The 21711-nt window shown below is 46.4% G+C and overlaps 1 protein-coding gene across 9 annotated transcripts in view; it reads right to left on the reverse strand.

The window, feature by feature from the left end:
* The window catches only part of LOC115198726 (non-muscle caldesmon), a 56770-nt gene that overhangs the window by 19555 nt on the left and 15504 nt on the right, over positions 1–21711 (reverse strand). For 3 of the 9 annotated variants that reach the window (XR_003879287.1, XM_029760926.1, XM_029760921.1), the window contains exons 2-8: positions 18230–18322; positions 12754–12836; positions 5106–5240; positions 1731–2124; positions 1604–1633; positions 1295–1507; positions 544–617 (exon numbers count right to left, since the gene is read on the reverse strand). Coding sequence is in view for 8 of the 9 variants with exons in the window: in XM_029760926.1 (XP_029616786.1) it covers positions 544–617; positions 1295–1507; positions 1604–1633; positions 1731–2124; positions 5106–5240; positions 12754–12827 (920 nt within the window). In the remaining variant the exon portion in view is untranslated. Of the gene's footprint in view, positions 1–543; positions 618–1294; positions 1508–1603; positions 1634–1730; positions 2125–5105; positions 5241–12753; positions 12840–14982; positions 15128–16125; positions 16140–18229; positions 18323–21711 lie in introns of those variants that run through there. The other 6 variants (XM_029760922.1, XM_029760924.1, XM_029760927.1 and 3 more) reach the window with 6 other exon arrangements.

The following is a 21711-nucleotide window of genomic DNA, read 5'->3' on the forward strand; positions in this document are numbered from 1 at the left end:
AAGGTTCCACTCCAGTGCTTCCCTCTGGGGAGCTGGGATTACATGACCCGTGTCAAATACAGCAGTTCTGCTCTAGAAACCAATTATGCTAAACAACAGTGTGTTTGTGTGCGCTGGGATAAATATGCCTTTCAATTACATTACAGACACCTTGGGCAATACTCTCCCACCCCCTAGGTTTTGAATCAGGACCAAAGATTATTATATATTTTTTTAACTTTTATTTAACTAGGCAAGTCAGTTAAGAAAAAAATTCTTATTTACAATGACGGCCTACACCGGCCAAACCTGGACAACGCTTGGACATATGTGCACCGCCCTATGGGACTCCCAATCACGGCCGGTTGTGATACAGCCTGGATTTGAACCAGGGAGTCTGTAGCGACGCCTCTAGCGCTGAGATGCAGTGCCTTAGACCGCTGAGCCACTCAGGAGCCCGAATGCTAAGACCACAGAATGCGTGTGTGTTTGTATGTGTGTGTATGCATGCATGTGTTGCGTGTAGCATTATACCATTAGCGCACATAAGTCTCTGGCTCCTACCTCAGGGTCCTTTCTGGTTTTTTGTGTTTTTGAGGAGTCTCCTCGTGCAGACCTCCATTCTGCTTTTCATTCACCTGCAGGCACAGAACACACGCTGAGCACACTGAACTCTGGGAATGAAGGAATGCTTGTGTCTGTGCGTGGGTGCTTCTATGTGACATCACACCATTCCAACCAGACCAGTGACTCCACTCTGTGACCCTGGCTTTGTCCAAAACGACACCCTATTCCCCACTGGACAACTTTTGGCACAGGTCTTCAAAGTAGTGCACTATATAGGGAATAGGGTGTCATTTGGGGACACACATCTGAAAGCAAAACAGGGGGTGGCGGAAAGTGAGTAGACATGACAACAGATGCAAAACACAGGTTTCCCACATAACCTCTTCCCCACAGAGGCAAACATGCAGCTGAACACACAGTGACCGTATTGTGACCACTCCGTGGATGGCATGGCATTAAACCACGTTAAAGATAACCACATGACCGTGACCTCAACCGCACCTTATAAGAAGTAGCTCTATTACCGTGGATGCAAACCCACACTGTGACCACAGTTAGCGTCTGGAGAACTTCAATGTCTGGGAAATATTCATTTAGGCTACACTGCTACTCTGCTCCATTGACAAAGACACTATGCGTTGTCTTTAGAGTTATTATACACTACGATTTCTGAGAATTATTTCGGAGACATTTGAGTTATCCAGAGATGTCCATGCTCCCATTTCACACCTCTATGTTAAAGTCTTACCACATCCAAGCCGTTTTGGATGGTTGACATCCCACAGTCTTCCTCAGTCTCATTGTTCAGTGTCACCATTGTGCCCTCTACCTCTAACTGATCTGGTTCCTCTACCTCTTCTTCTACCTTATCACTTAATTCAGCATCTTCTTCAACCTCTACCTCTGAATTGACTGATTCCTCAACCTCATTTAAAACCACTGCTGGTTCTTCTGTATCTTCCTATGAGAAGGAATGGGAGTGTCATGTTTGATCAAAATCAGATAAATAATCAGCAAACTCCAGCCACCATTCCAATCAATATATCCATGATCATACCTCGTTTCTAGTTTTTTCCTCAATGGATTCCTATGGATAAATAAGGTACATTTTATGAATGAAAACAGGCTGATGGAAAATAAAATGAAAATGGACAGAAATGTCCATAAAAGAAGAATAGACTGACCTGTTCTCTCATATAGGACCGTCTCGGTTTCTCCTCCTCCACCGCCTCTTCCTCCACTTCTCCCTCTCCCTCTCTCTGCTCAGCCTCTTCCTCCTCCTCCGGAGCGGCCTCCCCCTCCTCCTCCTTTCGGCAGTTCCGCTCTTCCGCCTCTTCTTCGTTGTCCTGGTAACGGCCCCTGCGGTCGACGGACCTCTCCTCCACAGTATTCTCCCCGCTGCCGTGGTTACCGTCATTGCCGGGGTTCTGATCCTTCTCTCGCTCCAGAGCTTCCATCAATCTTTTCTGCCTGCGCTCCTCTCGTTTGGCCATGCGCTCCAGCAGGGCCTGCTCATCATCGTCTCCTCCACCCGAGGAGGTCATAGAGGAGGAGGACACAGACACAGTCTCTGTCACACTGCGAGAGAGAGAGAGAGAGAGAGAGAGAGAGAGAGAGAGAGAGAGAGAGAGAGAGAGAGAGAGAGAGCGAGAGAGAGAGAGAGCGAGAGAGAGAGAGATATACGCCACAGTCAATTACACAGGCAATCACTACCACACAGAGAAACAAAAACAGTTAACCACTGAATTCGCTATGTGGTCACTGCTTCTGAAGTTAAACTACCACCACTCTGCTGGACATTCCCCAATATCTGGACACCACGAATATGGATTTCTCTTCGGCTCACATGGACATCAACAACGGGGGAAATAGCATTTCAGCTCCATTCCCAGTTCACACGTCTAATCAGTTTACCTCACCGAATCTTCTGGCTTCCTAGCTTGAGGTTGTTCTTTTATCCACAGGTTAGGTCCAACAGCGTAACTTAGTCCTACACGAAAGTTCATGGCTGCTTTTCTCTCCCAGAAACGTATTCAGTCCACATTGCACTGGCGACTAGCTACCTCCTTTGCCCAGCCTCATAGCAAGCTGACAGGGCGTCCATACAATACCGTACGTGGGTCTGCATCCAACCCTCCAACCACCTCACACATACCGACAGAGTATAATACAGGCTGACGACACCGTTTGGCAAATGTTAGCACAGAACCAAACACAATCAACAACGGGTCGGGTTACGCCCGATCACAGGTCGAGACAATCCCGGACTTGTTCGATAACCACAGGATATGGCTGTGACCTCACAGAAAGAAACCATTCTCCACTACAACAGTGCTTCTGTACTGGTGGATGTCAGAGCAGCCCACTACTTCCAGTGTCAACTGCTGTACTGACATGGACATGGTGTGGGGCGGACAGTAGGGTGAGCTATTTATGACTGATTGGTAGACAAAAGAAGAGGGTCTCTGTTTAAATGATGTAAGTCTACGTCTGCGATAATCTACTGTAAGACTCGCGCTTCTTCAACACTTTAGAAAGGGTACTAGCCTGGAGTATGATAGGGACCCACAGGGCACCTATTCCATTGAGAGAGTATACTAGAAAAAAGAACACAAGTGGATAGGAAAGGATAGGACAGCTGACAGGAAACCTGGATCTTCCGTGGACTTCCTCCAGGGATGGCCTGAGCTGCGTTCTAACAGCGGATGAGATCAGGGTTACACACCAAGGTTGTTATAGTTTCGTTATTAGATTTAAGATTTTTATTTGAAATTCAGTTTAGTTGTTTCAGTAAGTTTTCAGATCCACTTTACTCGTTTTTATTTAGTTCAAGTTTGATTTAAAAAAAAAAAATCGTTTTTCATGTCATTTATTTTCAGTTTTAGTTTAAGGGACAGAAAGAGGAGCCATTTATGTGTTTGGTGTGTGTTTTTTGGGATGTCAGTTCTTGCCACTGTGGTGCAATAATGCATAAGGGGATGGGTCAGGTCATAGGTTAGATTTAAAGGTAGACTCAGCGAGATGACGTAGATGCGCTAAGTAAACAGAGGCAGTGGGTCAATTTACGCAACAACCAGGAACGTTGAAGTGCAAGATTCTGGTCCCGTAGCTACCACATTGAAGCAGCGTGAAGTGTACCCATGCACATGTGCAGATACTCTGTGTGACCCTGTTAGAGCAAAGTCTTGCATCGTGCTCGTCTCAAATGACGCGCTCGAGCAGATCACTTTTGTCAAATCTTTCAATGTGTGCTGCATTCTGGGGATAAAAATGGTCCAACTTAGGGCCCCCTGAGTGGCGCAGTGGTCTAAGGAACTGCATCGCATGCAGTGCTAGAAGCGTTACTACAGACCCGGGTTCACTGTGGCCGGGTGTCCCATAGGACGGCGCACAATTGGCCCAGCGTCATCCGGGTTGGGGAGGGTTTGGCCGATGGGGCTTTACTTGGCTCATCGCGCTCTAGCGACTCCTTGTGGCGGGCTGGGTGCCTGTTGAACGGTGTTTCCTCCGACACATTGGTGTGGCTGGCTTCCGGGTTAAGCTGGCGGGTGTTAAGGAGCGCTGTTAGGCGGGTCATGTTTCGGAGGACGCACGAGTCCACCTTCGCCTCTCCCGAGCCCATTGGGGAGTTGCAGCGATGAGAAAAGATTGAAAATTGGGGAGAAAAAGTGGGTAAAATGCAAAAACATTTCTAAATGCATAAATTAACGGTTCAACTTCCGCCTACATCTTGACTGCATGTGATCAAAGGTCATGATGTTTCTGCAGTTGCTTCTCACCGACTTCATCCTGCAGCCATCGTCTGCATTGTGGGAGGCTCTATTGTCAACCAATCATTAGGCTGTTTTTGTTTGACCCACGCAAACATGACTGAAACAGGGACCAATTTGCCGTGATTTAATTACAGTTGATATATACAAATACATGTGATATTGAGGGTCTCTCTCCATTATTGACTGTACTAAGTGTACACACATTATATTATATTAGGATTTTATTTGTTTGGTGTGTGATATTGGGGATTAGGTACATGTTTATTTCGGCATTGTAAAGAAAGCCTTTTATAAACAATGGCAACACTGCTATGTTGATCTGAGCCTTGCTGTTAGAAAACCACATTAGTGTCCGACTTTCGGCTGTCGCAGATGCAACTCCCCCGACAACTCCCCCTCCTTGACTTTCGTCTACTGTCGCTTTAGCCTTACCAGTCAAACGCGCCAAATATCTGCTGTGCTGCTCTTGGCAAAGTCATCTTGCCTGCCAAAAAACTAAAACTGAACATTTGATTTGATTCGTTTTGGAGTCAAAGATAATAGTTTCTGTTATTCAGTATAATTTTTCAAACAGATTTGTTAATTATTTTATTTCAGTTTACTAAATTGTTTTTTGATGATTCGTTTTCGTTTCACTTTACTATAACAACCTTGTTACACACACATCCATTATTATAGGGGCAACTGGGTTCAAACCACAATCTCCTACGCACCACGACACTGTTAGCCCCTGAGCTAAAGCCTAGACATTGTGTTTGGGAGCTAACACAAGTCTTCAGGTCTTACCTATGGCTGTTGGTCATCCCCACGCTGTCACTGGGCTCCTCGCCTCCCATCCCTCTCATCCTCTCCTGACGCGCCCTGCGTCTACGCTCCCTTGCAGCCTCCTCCTCATCCTCATTACTACCCTGGAAGGCCATCCTGAGGCAGGGAGAAAGAGAGAGGAGAGAGAGTCAAGTAAGTCATTGTTCTCCAGATAATTCTCCAGTTATTTACAGTGCAATACAAAAGACTCACGGTGTCTTTTACTTGACTCACTGTACTCACATTCTACCCTGTTCTGCTCTGCTGAGCTCAGGCCACTGGTGCTGCTGCTGAGGTTTCACTTTTCACAGCCTGATGAAAACAGTGTCTGGAGATGTGGCTTGGCCAGCGATGAGAGGAGAGGACCCCGACTGTAACATGGCCGCTGGCCTACGCCTGCCTCAGCCCAGGCTCGGCCCATTGGAGGGGTGGAGTGGTGGGGAGCTGTAGTGTGTGAAGGGCCGTAGCGTGTACAGTGTCTGTGTGTGTATAGTGTGTGCACGTGTGTACAGTATGTGAGTGTGTTTTGCCTGTACTATGCTGGCCAGCCGAGAACTATACTAAGGCCAGATCACTGATCTCAACGCCCTGCAGTCTGACAGTCCGACAGGAAAGTCTCTAGCCCACAGATAGGTACCGGTCCATTCTATTTAGATTCATCTTCAATTTCATGAAACATTGGGAAAGCCTCTCCCATAAAAGGACTGAATCAACTTCTTATTTTCCCCGCCTCTGGTTTTTTTGTTGTTGTGAGAAGAGCTCCATTCCGTCTGCCTCTGTGTGATCTTCAAAGTCAGTGTCAGGCATCGGCTAAGCTAAGCAAACATCATATGGCCGCTTGGCAGTGCGTACTGCATGTTACTGAAGCATGTGCAGTTAACATGCTAAGCAGAGTGGTTTTATGGGAGACTTTACAGCTCGCGAACAGCAGGCTCTCCTGCTGGGTAAGCTGACTGAGGAATGTTGTTATAATTGAACACAGAACTCTGCTCACGCCCAAGCTAAACCTGGGGGGACAGTGACATCATGATACTGTATTCTCTCTCTCTCTCTCTCCATTTCATTCATTCATATATATATATATATATATATATATATACATACATACATACATACATACATACATACACACACACACACACAGGGTGTTTCTCAATATGCATACTACCATGCTCCATGCTCCGAGTTCGCTCTCTTTAGTACGTTCTTGGGAGGAAAACCAATGATAACGTAATTTTGAGAAGCACTGTGCACTCTCCTAATACTGCATTACCTTTGACCAATACAGACAAAACAAGATATCATTTGTCAAGATAATCCATCCACTTGACAGGTGTGGCATATCAAGAAGCTGATTAAATAGCATGACGATTATACAGGTGCCACTTGTGCTGGGGACAATAAAAGGCCACTCTAAAAATGTGCAGTTTTGTCAAACAACACAATCTGTAATAAAAGGCCCTTTGTGGGGAAAAACTCATTCTGATTGGCTGGTCCTGGCTCCACACTGCGTGGTTGAGTCACTCTTTGCTACTTTGTTTTACAAACTGCACTTGGGGATATAGCCAGTCATCTATGTGCAAATGTTAAAGATGAAGAGCAATTTTTTTACGTGGCTGCGTCATCTTACATCAACAATCCTGGGAATATTTTGGCTGAAGCTCGCATCGACGCGTGCTTCAAAACGTGTACAAACAAAGTAAGCATCTGAAAATTGCCCTCCGCGCTCATACTCCGACTGCCTCAATTTACGGACTTGTAGCACGGTAGTATGTATATTGAGAAACACACACACTCTCTTTCACTAGAATCTCTATTCTAACAGTCTAGTTCGCTCGTCATCCTTAACATTATGCACATAGATGACTGGCTATATCACCAAGTGCAGTTTGTAGAAAACAGAGTAGCAAAGACTGACTCAACCTCTGGAGAATAGAATAGTCCCAGAAACAGCCTAAATGTCATGGGAAACTGAGACAACAGCGTCTAAAAATGGATCCGACCAGTCCTTAGTGGCACAGCGCAGTTAGAATCACAGTATCTCAGGGTTGACGAAGCTTTATGAAAGTCCGACAAACTCTCAACAGCTTAGTTAGCATTCTTGTCAATCAAACGCTTGGCGCTCTTGGCTCTAGACTGTTGCGCCAATGAAGGCCCCAATGCAATATCCTCATTCCTTATAGACCACCTACCGCTTCAGTACGGCCTCTCCTCCCATCAGAGAGAGAATAGAGGGAGAGGTCTTATCCTATATTCAAGATAATACATCTTCCTATACAGTAGGAGCCTGAGAGTCCAGCCACAGCAATCACATTCAGGTAGGTCTCTCTCTCCCTCTCTCTCCCTCTCGCTCGGGCCATAATTGAGGGTGGCCTTTACTCGAGGAGTGCTTACAGTATAACTACGTTGACTGACAGTTAATAAAGTGCATTGCAAACTTTGGCTAGACAGCTTCCCTTGCAATGACATGTAAAACTTATGTCGGCCATTACATGAAGATGTTTTCCTTGTGGAGTAAATTCTGCAGCTGGAGGGTGAAGGTAATCGTTTTATTGCAAGTGTGTGGAATTTAACAGTAAACACTTCTGCATTTGTTTCAAATTCGAACAGAATTTGTTGCTGTCGTCCGTTTTTACAATGTGTACAATAAAGTTGATTTAAGCCTAATGTTGCATTCAGTTCCTGACTACTTGAGTAAGTACAACATGTCCAGTCACACTAGGCCCAGTCACCAAACACATTAGGGGAAAATGTTTCCAAATATTTTCTTTACGGCAAAATATCTCAGCAATGTCCGTGAAAACAACTTCGGAAAGCCCATGAGAAAATACTTCTTCACCTCCACTGGACTAAAACGGAGCGAGTGAGATAGAGAGCGATAGAGAGATTGAAAGAGAGAGAGAGAGAGCGCACAGGGAAGGGGGGGGGCGTGATTTACTGCCAGAACGGCTGGCCCATTCCCACGCTTCGCCCTGTCCTTCACTTTCTCCTCTAGGCCCAGAGAGAGAGCGAGAGAGAGCAACGCCATAGCCCCTATCCTGACGTTTACAGACATTCTAGAGACCTCTATCTTGTTATCAGTGCTCCACAGACCTACATACCTTTTATCTGCTCATCACCCACCTCTATAGCTGCTGCCCCTATTTCTGAGCCCCTGAGTAAGGACAAGTACAGCGCTTCCCATGGTGAGATTCCTGCTTGGGGCGTGGGTTCCTTTTGAGTTACAGCTTGACGTTATGGGTCATGTCAAGACACATTCGTTCGGTTTATATACATTGTGGGGCAACAACAACACAAAAAAAACTCCCCCAAAAATGGAGTGGGTGGGTCACAGGAGCACCAAAATGAGAGGGAACCAGACTGCTCCAACTGTACTGTAGTCCACCCCAAACATTCAGAGCTGGGCAGAGGCCCTAACAGATACAGACACAACAGATACAGAGTTTATGGTGCAGGCTGCCGGTTGGGGAGGGCATGTTTGGAACGGTCCATTCACTGAGGATGGGTGTTATTTCCTGGCCTCTTCCTGGCCTCCCTGGAGATCTGGCCTGCACACAGATGTGGAGGAGATGGGGGCAAAATGGTAGCTTCGCTTCTCAAAGGGCAGCAAACAAACACTGGCCTGCACAGAACTGTTTTGCATGTTGCCTAGGCTATGACATATGGTATAAATGAAGTAAACTGCATTGGGCTCTGTCACCAGAAACAAAAGGCGTGTGACATGACAGAACACAGGACAGGGTTATAAGGTTTGGGAACATTCCAACAGAATATTATTTTTTAAAGGGGACAAATAAAAACAGCACTCAAAACATTCCACTGTGTGTGTGTGTGTGTGTGTGTGTGTGTCTGCGTTACATTGTCATAGCAAAGTCCTGGTCAGTCACAGAGGACAGAGGACAGTATGTGAACTCCACTGTGCAGGCCACCAACCAGACAGCTTGAGATCCCAGCTGTATCATTGTATGTCATTTGTCACAGAGCGCAGTACAAAAGGCCCATTCAGGCAACCCCTGGGGCCACAGTGACCAGAAACACAAACACTGGTTTCTATACCACATTCTTTAGGGGAGCAGTGTGGATGCCTTTACATTCATTTGACTGATTAATTCCATCAAACTTTCATTCCAGTATGTACAGAGTAATAAACACACCCAGCAGAACTACACAGTAGATAGTGAAGCGGAGTCCACCTTGGCTTGGTAGTATCTGGCCTGCTGGTGATTAGGGCTGGAGCTTCACCTCTCCGTCAACAAGACAGATTGTTCTGTTCTAGACTGGGTCTGACACAATGCAGAACCACGAGTGCTGGGGAACTCCTAGGCCTCTCTCTCTCTCTGCGCGCGCGTGTACACACACACACACACACACACACACACACACACACACACACACACACACACACACACACACACACACACACACAGCCAGACAGACAGACAGACAAGAATCTTGGCTGACTGGGCTAAAGGAGGCGAATGGAGCTTGTCAAGCCTTCACCACCTGATGACGGTCCAATCTGGCTGAACCCCTCCAGGACTTTCAGACCTCCAGATTGCATTTACACGGGCTATACAGTAACCCAAGCATGCATGCATACCAGTGGAGGCTGCTGAGGGGAGGACGGCTCATAATAATGGCTAGAACGGAGCAAATGGAATTTCATCAAACACCTGGAGACCATGTGTTGGATATCATTCTACTCATTCCGCTCCAGCCATTACCACGAGCCCGTCCTCACCAATTAAGGTGCCACCTGTGATGCACGCACACACGTGCGTGTGCGCACACACACACACACACACACGGCCTAGCGACTATGAAACAGCTCCTTGTGATCTCTACTAGTAAACACTTATAATGTAAAAGTGTTTGGCAGCCCTGACTGCAGATCTTATTGTATAGACTGGAATGCTCTCACTCCTCTGTGTGTGTGTGTGTGTGTGTGTGTGTGTGTGTGTGTGTGTGTGTGTGTGTGTGTGTGTGTGTGTGTGTGTGTGTGTGTGTGCGCGCGCGCGCGCATATCTGTTTTCTTTTTACATCATATTTGGTGATGGTTGACTGGATTGGTCCAACAAGACAACATGTGTTTTTGACTTGTTAGATAAGGAGAGACATGGAAATATTGATTGTTACAGCATATTTGCAAAATATAGCGATTGAATCTTTTATCAATAACATGAGTGGGTTGAAAATCGTGCATGGTCCCGCCAACTGAAACCACTCTAACTAAATAAACAGACATGAACAAACTCCCACCATAGCTTACTACTCTTACTCTCTCATAGTCTGTATTTTCTACCAAATTCCATATTCTCCATATAATACAAACACTGTGGGATAATATAAATAATATAAAACACGGGCTTTATGACCTGTGGTGAAATATAACGACTGCATTAAGTTATCGTTCAATCAACTGGTGTAGAGCTGGAGCAATGAGGCGTAGGTACACGCCTAAAGGTACAACAATAGACGCCAACATTGCTACAGAGGTTTACATTTGTTGTACAACATAATCACACATCACAATTAAATGTATGAGATGATTGTATTCACTGATTAAGTTGACTGGGAAGAAGTGTTTTCTGTTTCTAGCCACATTACAGTATTTACAATTCAGGAGGACAGTGTCATAGATATCAAGTTTAAAAAATAAAATTAAAAAACACACAAGAAAAATGCTAGGTTAAATAGTGGACAGAACATTATTTTTTGCCCAGCCAGTTGGGTTTACGAACTATGATCCACCAGGTCAGATCAGAAGACTGGAGGTGTTGCTTTTAGATAGTTCTGTTTGGCCACCCGTGAAAGTAAATGTCATTCCGGTTAATCTGTTCTGTTGTATTGTCAACACATTTTCAGGGTGAGCACTGACATTTTTGTATCTTGCCAAACATACACTAACATAGTGTATGGCCTTACAGACTTGTTCAGTAGCTCCGGTCTGCAGAGAGCTCTTATCATATCTTCAGTAAATGTCACTGCCATATCGCTCAGTAAGGGATTGGACCTCCAGAGATACACATTTGCATATCCTATTGCCCATGATGCATTTTCATGTTTTATGATGTGTGTGGCCAGGTTAAATGACTATTGTTTGTAAGTATAATCGGAATAATAATCGGGCTAGTAACCGAAAGGTTGCAAGTTCGAATCCCCGAGCTGACAAGGTACAAATCTGTCGTTCTGCCCCTGAACAAGGCAGTTAACCCACTGTTCCTAGGCCGTCATTGAAAATATGAATTTGTTCTTAACTGACATGCCTAGTTAAATAAAGGTAAAATAAATACAAATAAATAAGGGATGAAGTTACCCAGACAGGCTGGGCAAACTAAGCTCCTGGAGTTAAGTAGCCTACTGCAGGGTTCTCCAACCCTATTCCTGGAGAGCTACCCTCCGGTAGGTTTTCACTCCAACCCCAGTTTTAACCAACCTGATTCAACTTTTCAACCAGCTAATTATTAGAATCAGGTGCGCTAGATGAGGGACGGAGTGAAAACCTACAGGACGGTAGCTCTCCAGGAACAGGGCAGGACAGCCCTGGTCTCCTGGATCCTTGCGCCGTAAAAGGAGACATGGTTGAGGTGATCCATTTGAGATGAGTTCAATTGAAATGTCTGGGCTTGTTACAGTACGTATTACAGTAACTCATTTGACTCAAGGATGCACAGAGGTTTTTTATACGAGGTCAACAGTACATTCTACCAGTGACACGATGAGAGACAAAGCAGAACTTATTGAGTCAGAGAGAGAACACAGCACAGGTCATCAGATCAGTGGTAGATTACTGCCTGCACGAGGAAGAGAGGAAGCCAATATTTGCTGAGTGATGTTTTTAAAGCCCTGAGGAGAGTCCAAACTATTTAAGGGTTGGCTCTCTGGTTCCAACTTGGCATGGAGATCACAGGGACCTGTAACAACCTGAGCCCAGCTCAAAGCCCTTTAACTGACTTCAACTGGGCTCTGAAGAGCACCGAGGTCATACGATCACAACGCTCGCTGTGTCATCAACACTCCCTCTGGACAACACGTGTCCCTCTGGCTGCATACTTACCGTTATGACGTCATGTTCAGAGTGGTATGTTTACGCAATAAGGCCCAAGGAGGTGTGGTATATGGCTAATATACCACAGCTTATGACTGTTCTTAAGCACGACAACGCGGAGTGCCTGGACACAGCCCTTAGCCGTGGTATATTAGCCATATAATCTCAAACCCCCAAGGTGCCTTATTGCTATTATAAACTGGTTACCAACATAATTAGAGCACTAAAAATAAAATGTTTTGTCATACCCATAGTATACGGTCTGATATACCATGGCTGTCCGCCAATCGGCAATCAGGGCTCGAACCACCCAGTTTAAACTGATAAACTCCAATGAGATAAAACAACAATATCATAGATATGTAAGTGTGTGTAGTTGTTGATGGACATGGAAGAGGTTTGAGGTTCAGAGGAGGATGAGTAGGAAGAGGAGGAGGAGGAGGAAGAAGGGATGTAGGAGGAGAGGGAAGAAGAGCAGGAGTAGAGGTTGGAGACGAGACGGAGGAGCAGGAGGAAGACGAAGAGGAGGAAAAGTAAGGAGAGGAGATGGGAAGAAGAGGAAGACGAGGAGGCCAGTCTTACCGCTCAGCCTCCAGGCGCATCTCCTCCCTCTTCTGCCTCCTGAGCTCTCGGCGCCGCTCAAAGTCGTCATCCATGGTTATTCCCTGCAGGATGACATCATCATCATCAACAACGTTGTAGTTTACATAGCAGACCACCATAGTCTCTGTGGTGGTCCTGCCTAACCTGCCTAAATGACTACCGACCCGTAGCACTCACGTCCGTAGCCATGAAGTGCTTTGAAAGGCTGGTCATGGCTCACATCAACACCATTATCCCAGAAACCCTAGACCCACTCCAATTTGCATACCGCTCAAACAGATCCACAGATGATACCATCTCTATTGCACACCACACTGCCCTTTCCCACCTGAACAAAAGGAACACCTACGTGAGAATGCTATTCATTGACTACAGCACAGCATTCAACACCATAGTGCCCTCAAAGCTCGTCACTAAGCTAAGGATCCTGGGACTAAACACCTCCCTCTGCAACTGGATCCTGGACTTCCTGACTGGCCGCCCCCAGGTGGTGAGGGCAGGTAGCAACACATCTGCCACGCTGATCCTCGACACTGGAGCCCCTCAGGGGTACGTGCTTAGTCCCCTCCTGTACTCCCTGTTCACCCATGACTGCATGGCCAGGCATGACTCCAACACCATCATTAAGTTTGCAGACAACACAATAGTGGTAGGCCTGATCACCGACAATGACGAGACAGCCTATAGGGAGGAGGTCAGAGACCTGGCCGGGTGGTGCCAGAATAACAACCACTCCCTCAACGTAATCAAGACAAAGGAGATGATTGTGGACTACAGGAAAAGGAGGACCGAGCATGCCCCCATTCTCATTGACGGGGCTGTAGTAGAGCAGGTTGAGAGCTTCAAGTTCCTTGGTGTCCACATCACCAACAAACTATCATGGTCCAAACACTGAAAATATTTGGCATGGGTCCTCAGATCCACAAAAAGATATACAGCTGCACCATCGAGAGCATCCTGACTGGTTGCATCACTGCCTGGTACGGTAATTCCTCGGCCTCCGACCGCAAGGCACTGCAGAGGGTAGTGCGTACTGCTCAGTACATCACTGGGTCTAAGCTGCCTGCCATCCAGGACCTCTACACCAGGCGGTCTCAGAGGAAGGCCCTAAAAATTGTCAAAGACCCCAGCCACCCCATTCATAGACTGTTCTCTCTGCTACTGCATGGCAAGCGGTACCGGAGCGCTAAGTCTAGGACCAAAAGGCTTCTCAACAGCTTTTACCCCGAAGCCATAAGACTCCTGAACAGGTAATCAAATGGCTACACAGACTATTTGCATTGTATCCCGTCACCCGCCACCCCCTCTTTTACGCTGCTGCTACTCTCTATCATCTATGCATAGTCACTTTAACTATACATTCATGTACATATTACCTCAAGTTGCCCGACTAACCGGTGCCCCCGCACATTGACTCTGTACTGGTACTACCTATATATACTGTAGCCTCGCTACTGTTATATTCACTGTCAGTTTACAGTTTTTTTTTTTTTCTTTACTTATCTATTATTTACCTAATACCTATTCTTTACTTAAAAATTGCGCTGTTGGTTAGGGCTTGTAAGTAAGCATTTCACTGTAAGGTCTACACCTGTTGTATTCGGCGCACGTGACAAATAAGGACATATGAGTTTATCACCATCCGGTACCTCTGTATCCTATGCTGGGTCATATTCATTAGGGCACGCAACAGAAAAACTAAAATAGGCGTTTCTTATTGGTAGGTAGTCCCTCCCTGTTTCATTCTGTTTTCTTCTGCTTGATGCGTAGTGAACACGACCCTGATGTCTTTCTGCTCTAGACCTCGATACAGGGATGCACGTTTGTGTGCCTACTACGATATTCACTACCAATACTAGCCGTAAAGTACTATAAAAACGTTGATATCTCTCCAAGCCAGACACACAGTCACATTTCACTATAAAAACTAAAAAACAAAAGGAGAAAGTGAAGGAATGAAGGAGGAGGAGCAAGGAGAAGAAAGTGTGTGGAAGAGGAGGAAGAGATGTTAGCGCAGGATGTTAACGCTCTTCACTAAAAATACCCTGGGTACGTGACCGAGGAGCGGGACCACCCAGAAGGTCCTTTAGCCTGTCATCATCAACCTACGCTCTTCTCTTACAATAACACAACTGTACACAACCCCAATCTAGCCTACTGCTACAGCTAACAGTAAAGTGCATTGAGTGAAAGGCTACAGTACTGTACCTTAGCAGTTGTGACGATTAGACCTTTAAATATACTGTATTCCCTCTTAAACCATTCCAGCCACTGCTTTATCCCAGCACGGCTACAACACAAAGAGTTCCTGCCGCTGCACACTCTTTCACCGGCTTCAGCAGTCAACAGAAAGGGCAAACGCCTCTTCCTTTCCACCTTCTACTCCTCCCCTCCCTCCCTCCCTCCCTTCCTCCTTCTCCCTGTTGCTGTCTTTTCCTTCTTTAACTCTACGTCTCCCCCCACCACACACACACACACACACACCAGCCCTTGTTCTCTCCTTCCCAAATCTCTACTACTTTTCCTGTTTTGTTTAGAGAGCTGTCAGTGGTTGGCTAGGATCAGATCTGGGATCAGTTTTAGAGAGGCAGGGTGCGTTCTTCCGGCTTGCTTCCTGAGTTGTGCTGTAGATCATGCTGGAGCCTCTTGCTCTGTGGCCCTCTGCAGCCTCACACAGTGAGAGGACCAAAAAGGGTCTCCCAACACGCACACACACGCGTAGAGGAAACACAAGGACAGGGGAGGTACGCTTTAAACAATACCCATCACTCCAAGGGCTAGTCCCTCTGTCCCTTTCTTTCCCTCCCTCTCTTTCTCTTTCTCTGTCTCTGTCTCTCTCTCTCTCCTCTCACAGACCCCACCTCCTCATTTTAACTAGAGGACTATCAGAGTCAAACTACGATGCCTGTGTGTTTCGGGCCAGATTATTTCCAACACAGCAATCATTTGCTCTCTACGTTTAGATACACTTACGCCATTTGCAGGAGGAAGAAAATTGCCACTTGGATTTCGGCAATTCGTACAACTGTAATTAGACAAAATGATAGCAATAACAAAAACACCAAAGCCATCACCAGCGTTAGTCTAATCACATACTTCCTAAAAGGAGCACTGGGGCTGAGAGCGCACTATTAGTATGACTATGATTTGGGGAATATTTAAGAATAATGATTTAGGCATAGATCATAATTTGATATTATATTCAACAGGATTTTGAGTTTGCCTGTGAGAGTGCAGAGCATTCCAGAGTATAGCTCTCAATAAAATGGAGAGATGTCAGTGTCGCACCGATTCCTTGAGGGGACCACCCATATTCCGTCAAAGCTAACATACACGGAGCAGAAGAATGGAGAGAGAGAGAGAGAAAGAGAGAGGGAGCTTCCTGGAATTACATCTTTCTGACTTTCCCTCTGAGGGTTTCATAACAGAACCGATTTTAGCCTGCCTCTCCCTGTTCACTGTAAACTATGGTCTCTCTCTCCACTCACTACCTCTCTCTCCTGTCCCTCTCTATCGACTGTAAATGAAGGGCTCTCTCTCTCCCTCTGAACTAAGGTCTCTCTCTCTCTCTTCCACGCTCACTCTGCTCTCTCGCCCACTGTAAACTCTCTCTCTCTCCCCACTGTAAACCGATTACTTTTTTCTCTCGTTCCCTCTCGGGCTGCCAGCTCCTGAGAGCTACAATGGCAATAATGAAACATTTACCAGTCAAATTAATGCTCTGCCACAACTCTCTGGCTGACACTACCCAGCGCTTAAGGAACATTATATTAAAAGCCATGTTGATGTTATCCAGACAACGCGAGCTTTATTTCCCCCTATCATTTTAGGACAGGTTTGTGTTAACACCACCCAAACAATGTGCCCTCTATTCACAAGGAGAGAGCTAGAAGAGAACGTGGCACCATTTCCATTCTTAGAGGCATTGCAATGTTAATATGCAGTGAAATGTTGATGTACTGTTTTGCTCTGCGAGTCCATAGAACATCGAGGCCTCTTTTTTCCCATGAGTCATTACTGTGACACACATTCATCTCAAAAGAGTATGCCTCGGAAACTATCTGAGGAATGCAGCGTTTTAAACTCTGATGTTAGCCTAGCGTCTTGAAAGAAGCTTTAAGTTACTCATTCACATGCCATTTTAAAAAACAAACTCCAGAAGATTCTTCCGGAGGACGAAGCGCTTTAAGTTGTTGGGAAGAAGAAAAAAACGTTGTCAAATGTAACGTTAACATTGGCAGGCCTGTCAGCAGATCACTTACACCCCCTTGACACTTCTTCGCCGGATAAACAGACAAAACGAGAGCGGGAGTTCTACTGGGATACAACAGCAGCTTTTAGTCCATCTTATCCAAAGATCGCCTGAGTCCAAGACTGATTAAAACACACAATATTTGGACTGCCACCCACCGACTTTTTGGCTGCAGCCGCTCTGGACGACTTGAGCGTGGGACTAAAATTAACTCCCGAGAAAAAGAGGCAGAACGAAAGAAAGACAGACAGAACGAATGAATAAAGAAAACACTGATCCCAACACAAACGTAGTCTACTTAGAATATATTCCAATATATCCTTAAACGGCACCAACATGCACCGTTTACTGCAGTGGGGACATGCGATTAAACATGGTCATGCTATGGGACTAAGGCTTCTACTTTTGGCATCCCAAGGAATGCTCTGTTCTTTTCCCTTTAAGAGAAGAGAAGAAGAGGAGGGGATTGTGGGCTGGCTCCCACCCTCTCAGCTCCCTGGCTCTGCCTGTACCTGCAGGTAAAGCGCAAGCAGTATGCACATTGCCATGGTGACCCAGGTGTGAGGGTTGGCCAGGTGTGGTTGGAGGGAGGGAGCTGGGAGATATAGAGGTATCCCAGGTATCTGCCATGTCAGTGCAGGGCTGGCACAAGACCCAAGGATTGTGTGGCGGGAGCCGAGAGGGAAAGGGAGAGCGAGGCTAGGGCCAGGCATCCTTCACCTCCTCTCTCTCGCTGGGGCCTACTCATTAGGAGATGCTGGAGGAATGTGAGCTATGTGCTCTTTGCTCTGGCCCCTGTCTGGGCCTCTCAGGTGGGGTGGAAAGGTAGGCCGCTGTCACTCTTACTCACTGTCAGTCTATCCATAGGCTACTGTGAGAGCCTGGAATGGCCATGTACAAGAAAAGTCTTCGTCACAAGCGTTGCCATTATAATCACCCTCATCAGCTTGATCATCACCATCTTGAGTTCACCATATTGTAATATAATCGAACTATTCCATTCAATTCCTGACAATGGCATGCATTATCTGAGTTACAGATTCATGCAGCAACAACAGTATCCCTGATTCCCTGTCCTATGGTTAGAGACATTAATCATGTCTGGCTCTGGCACTGACAGACAGGGACGGGGAGGGAGGGAGGAAGGGGGGAAAGGGTGAGCGAGAAGCTGCCCGAGGGAGGAAACGGGAGGCGCACTCTCACCTGGAGAGAGAGAATCTGAGCACCGGTCAGTCAGTCTGTCAGTCACTCCAGCCTCGGCCTGTTCCACGTTGAGGAGGGGGGGGGGTCTTAAATCTGTGTGGAAAAGGAGAAAGCTGTTAATACTTCATTCCATGCCATTCCCCCCCAGGATGCTACTCACTTAATGAGTTCCAATGAAACCGAGTGATCAAAGGGCTGTTTCTGTTTCGAGGCCCAGTTCCGTCAGTGAGTGTGGTGCGAGTGCCAAAACAGAGAAATCTATCATTCTAGACTATGACTTTGACATTCCCCTGGGTCAGGTCAACCCAACCGAGCACCTCGACTCCGTCTGACTGGCTGACTGGGAGTCAGGGCTTTGTCGGTCTGTCAACGCTGTAGGTGTGTCACCTCCTAATCCCGGTGCAGTGTCATTTAGGTGGTGAGCCAAAATCATATTACACTGATCTCAGACCTGCTGGAGTAGAACCTATTGGTGTGATGTTTTATGGTGGACTCGGGTCTTAGTTCAGGTCTGTGTGTACTTGTATGTGTGTTGACTGTCTGTGTCTGTGTTACGGTGCAGTAGACCAGCTAATGGCCTGTACAGTAATGAGACTGTACATCGTCCCCTCCGGAGCTAAACTAAGCTCTGCACAGTGTAACAGTCAATCCTTGTTAGTCAGGTGACATGCCAGGATTCCCCATTCCCACCCAGCAGTGTTTATACAGGAGCCATTGGGACTGTCTCACAGTCACACAGCCTGCACTCTGTCTACTCATACACAGAGTAGAGAAACAGAGCACAGTTTAACTGTAGTTGATATCATGGTCTTTTATATGCAGACTGACTGACTGACTGCAGACTGACTGACTGACTAATGCTTTGCAGGTGCTCAAGGGGCAGTTTGAGTTTGAGCAAATGCTAAAAGGATACCTGTAGGGGTATGGGTATGTATCCAAATGTGGATAGCAATGCAGAGGGCAGAGAAATGTTCCATCTCTGAGAACATCTGGGAGTGTGTGTGTGTGTGTGTGTATGTACGTGTGTGTGTCCTGTCCATCGCCACCTGTAATGATGTGTTTGGAAGAGGTTGTCCTCCCTTGGTCCCGTTCAGCGTGATCTGCCTCTCTTCTCACACGTCGGGCCCCTGGCCCCGCCTCGCCTCGGGTCCATTAACACATTTACTGCCTCTGGCCCAGCCCAGGCTGTGAACCGCGCCAGGATGTGGCCACATAAATTCACTGGAGTATTTGGCATGGGGGAGGCCATGATTTCTGACTCTCTTTCTCGTTGCCGCTCTCTCCCTATCCCCCTCTCTCTCTCTCTTTCCCCCCTTCTCCCCCTCTCCTCGTCTGTCATGGTACAGACACTGCTGTTGGACCACAAAGGCATGATCAGACCAGCTGCTGACTACGTGCTCATCGTGAACACTGGGAGAATGTGAGGAGGAGGAGGAGGAGGAGGAGTGTATGGCTGTGTGCATGTGTGTGTGACTGCACATACTTCCACCCTTAAATACGGATGCCAAGGGAATGTCAGCCAACTCAGCTGACCTGAGGACAGATCTCGTGGTGTCAGAGTAGAAGACTTTAGCTGGGACACATCTTTCTTTGGGCAGGATATAAGGTGGCCAAAAGAGTCTGAGCTCAGATTTGTTCAGCTCGATCTCAGTACCATCTGCTTCATATGTTAGGGCTCTATCCGCTCCAGAAGAAATTCATTCCGCGAGATGTTTCGTTTAGCTCTAATACGGAAGAATCCGTCAAATGAAAGCACTATTCATAGAATAGTGGAGAGCTGAGAGCCCATTGGAAATAACAGTATAAGGACTGACTAAACTGGGCGAGTGACTGGGTAAGAATCTGCCTGCCATGCCTCCTTGAATTCTTAAGACGCACCATCATTAGCGACTTAGTCTGATGATCACACACAATCCCTCCCAAATCACCACAGATTGCTATTGTGCTGACTTTGGCTGTCAGATTGAGAGGAGTGAGGGGAAAATATTGGGGCTAAAAGAAAAAGAGGTCTAAGCCTTTGAGTTTCCACTTGGGGATGAAAAAAGGAGACTCCTGCATGCATTCCCAGACAACGGTTTACAATTCCTGACACATCTCCTTGCCCAGTGATTCATATTCTGACTGACTGCTAGCTATAGCCTAAGGTTATCTGTAACAGCTCACAGCTGAGAATCCATCACTGAGACACACTGTAATCATCACAGGCACAAACTGATCCGAAGTATTACTGGATGTTGCTGTCCAATCAGTGTGGTGCTAGACAAGGTTCTTTCCCTGATATGCTTGACGTCTCAGTTACTAAACGTAGTGTGTGATGTAACATTTTCGTCAAATTACTCACAGTCACGTAACCCTTTTTGGGAAGGGAAAAAAAGCCCCCGAATGCCTTACATTTCATCACTCTGATGAGAGATTACAAATTATGCCCCATGATGGAACATTGACACATGTCCCGATGCCAGTGTGATTAACTTGGGTTTTTCAGCATGGCATGTCCTATTGGTGTTTTAAATAGAGCAGTCATTACAATAAATCTATTTTTACCCTTCTGGTTTGGTCCCATACATGGTTCTGGTCCCACACACATCTCCTCTTTCCCCCCCCCCCCCCCCAGAGAGGCCTTCCTATGTCAGCAGAGACAATACACCCACCACGCCATAGTTAATTCCCATCATCATGGGTTGAACCATCAACCCTAGCCCAAAACTCAGTCCAAATGAGATGACTGCCAACAGCTGAGAAGAGTGGACAAAGGAGGATGTCAGTAAAACATTATCTTGCTATAAACACTGTTTTAAGAGAGTCATTTGCATCAGGATTAGTTTATACAGGGCACCCTAAATCACATTGTAAAGACGCAGGTAGTTTCAGAACGACGAGCAACTTCAGTACATGAGATGAGGCCTTTTCTGCTGTCCTCGTTGTGTTTTAAAAGGCTTGTGCTGTGCCTTAACGGTGCATTTTCAACGTCGGATTCCCAATCAGCCCATATCAGAGCAGCACGGCCCAATGAGAACAAATCCCACACAAAATAGGGATGTTTTTTTTGTACACCATCAAAAGGCTACTGCTCACTGGCTGTACTCCATATGACCAAATATGGAAGAAAAAAAAAGCTCCCTTTCCCGTAACATAACTGGGAGAGAGAAAAATGTTTCTAGCTAACATGCTGTGCAGTGAGATACAGGCAGCTCTCACACTCATAACATACTGACCACAAAAGAGTGGGGTTAAAAGGGCCAGGGTTCAAATAGTACTGGGTATTGTTGAAGTACGTTGAGTGTTTGCTTGAAGTCTGCCTGGCGTGCCAGATGGGGTGGGGTTTGCACTTTTGGGGCTAGTCCACAGTGGTTCCACTGCCCCAGGCAAGCTCAATCAAGCACAGTTAAACTATTTGAAAGATTTTAAATACAATTTGAATCCGGGTTTGGTTAGGGCTGGCTGTATCTCTAAGCAACATGATGGATGATGCTGTCTCTCTG

Source organism: Salmo trutta, chromosome 8 (assembly GCF_901001165.1).
Source record: "Salmo trutta chromosome 8, fSalTru1.1, whole genome shotgun sequence".
In the NCBI taxonomy this organism is placed as follows: domain Eukaryota; kingdom Metazoa; phylum Chordata; class Actinopteri; order Salmoniformes; family Salmonidae; genus Salmo; species Salmo trutta.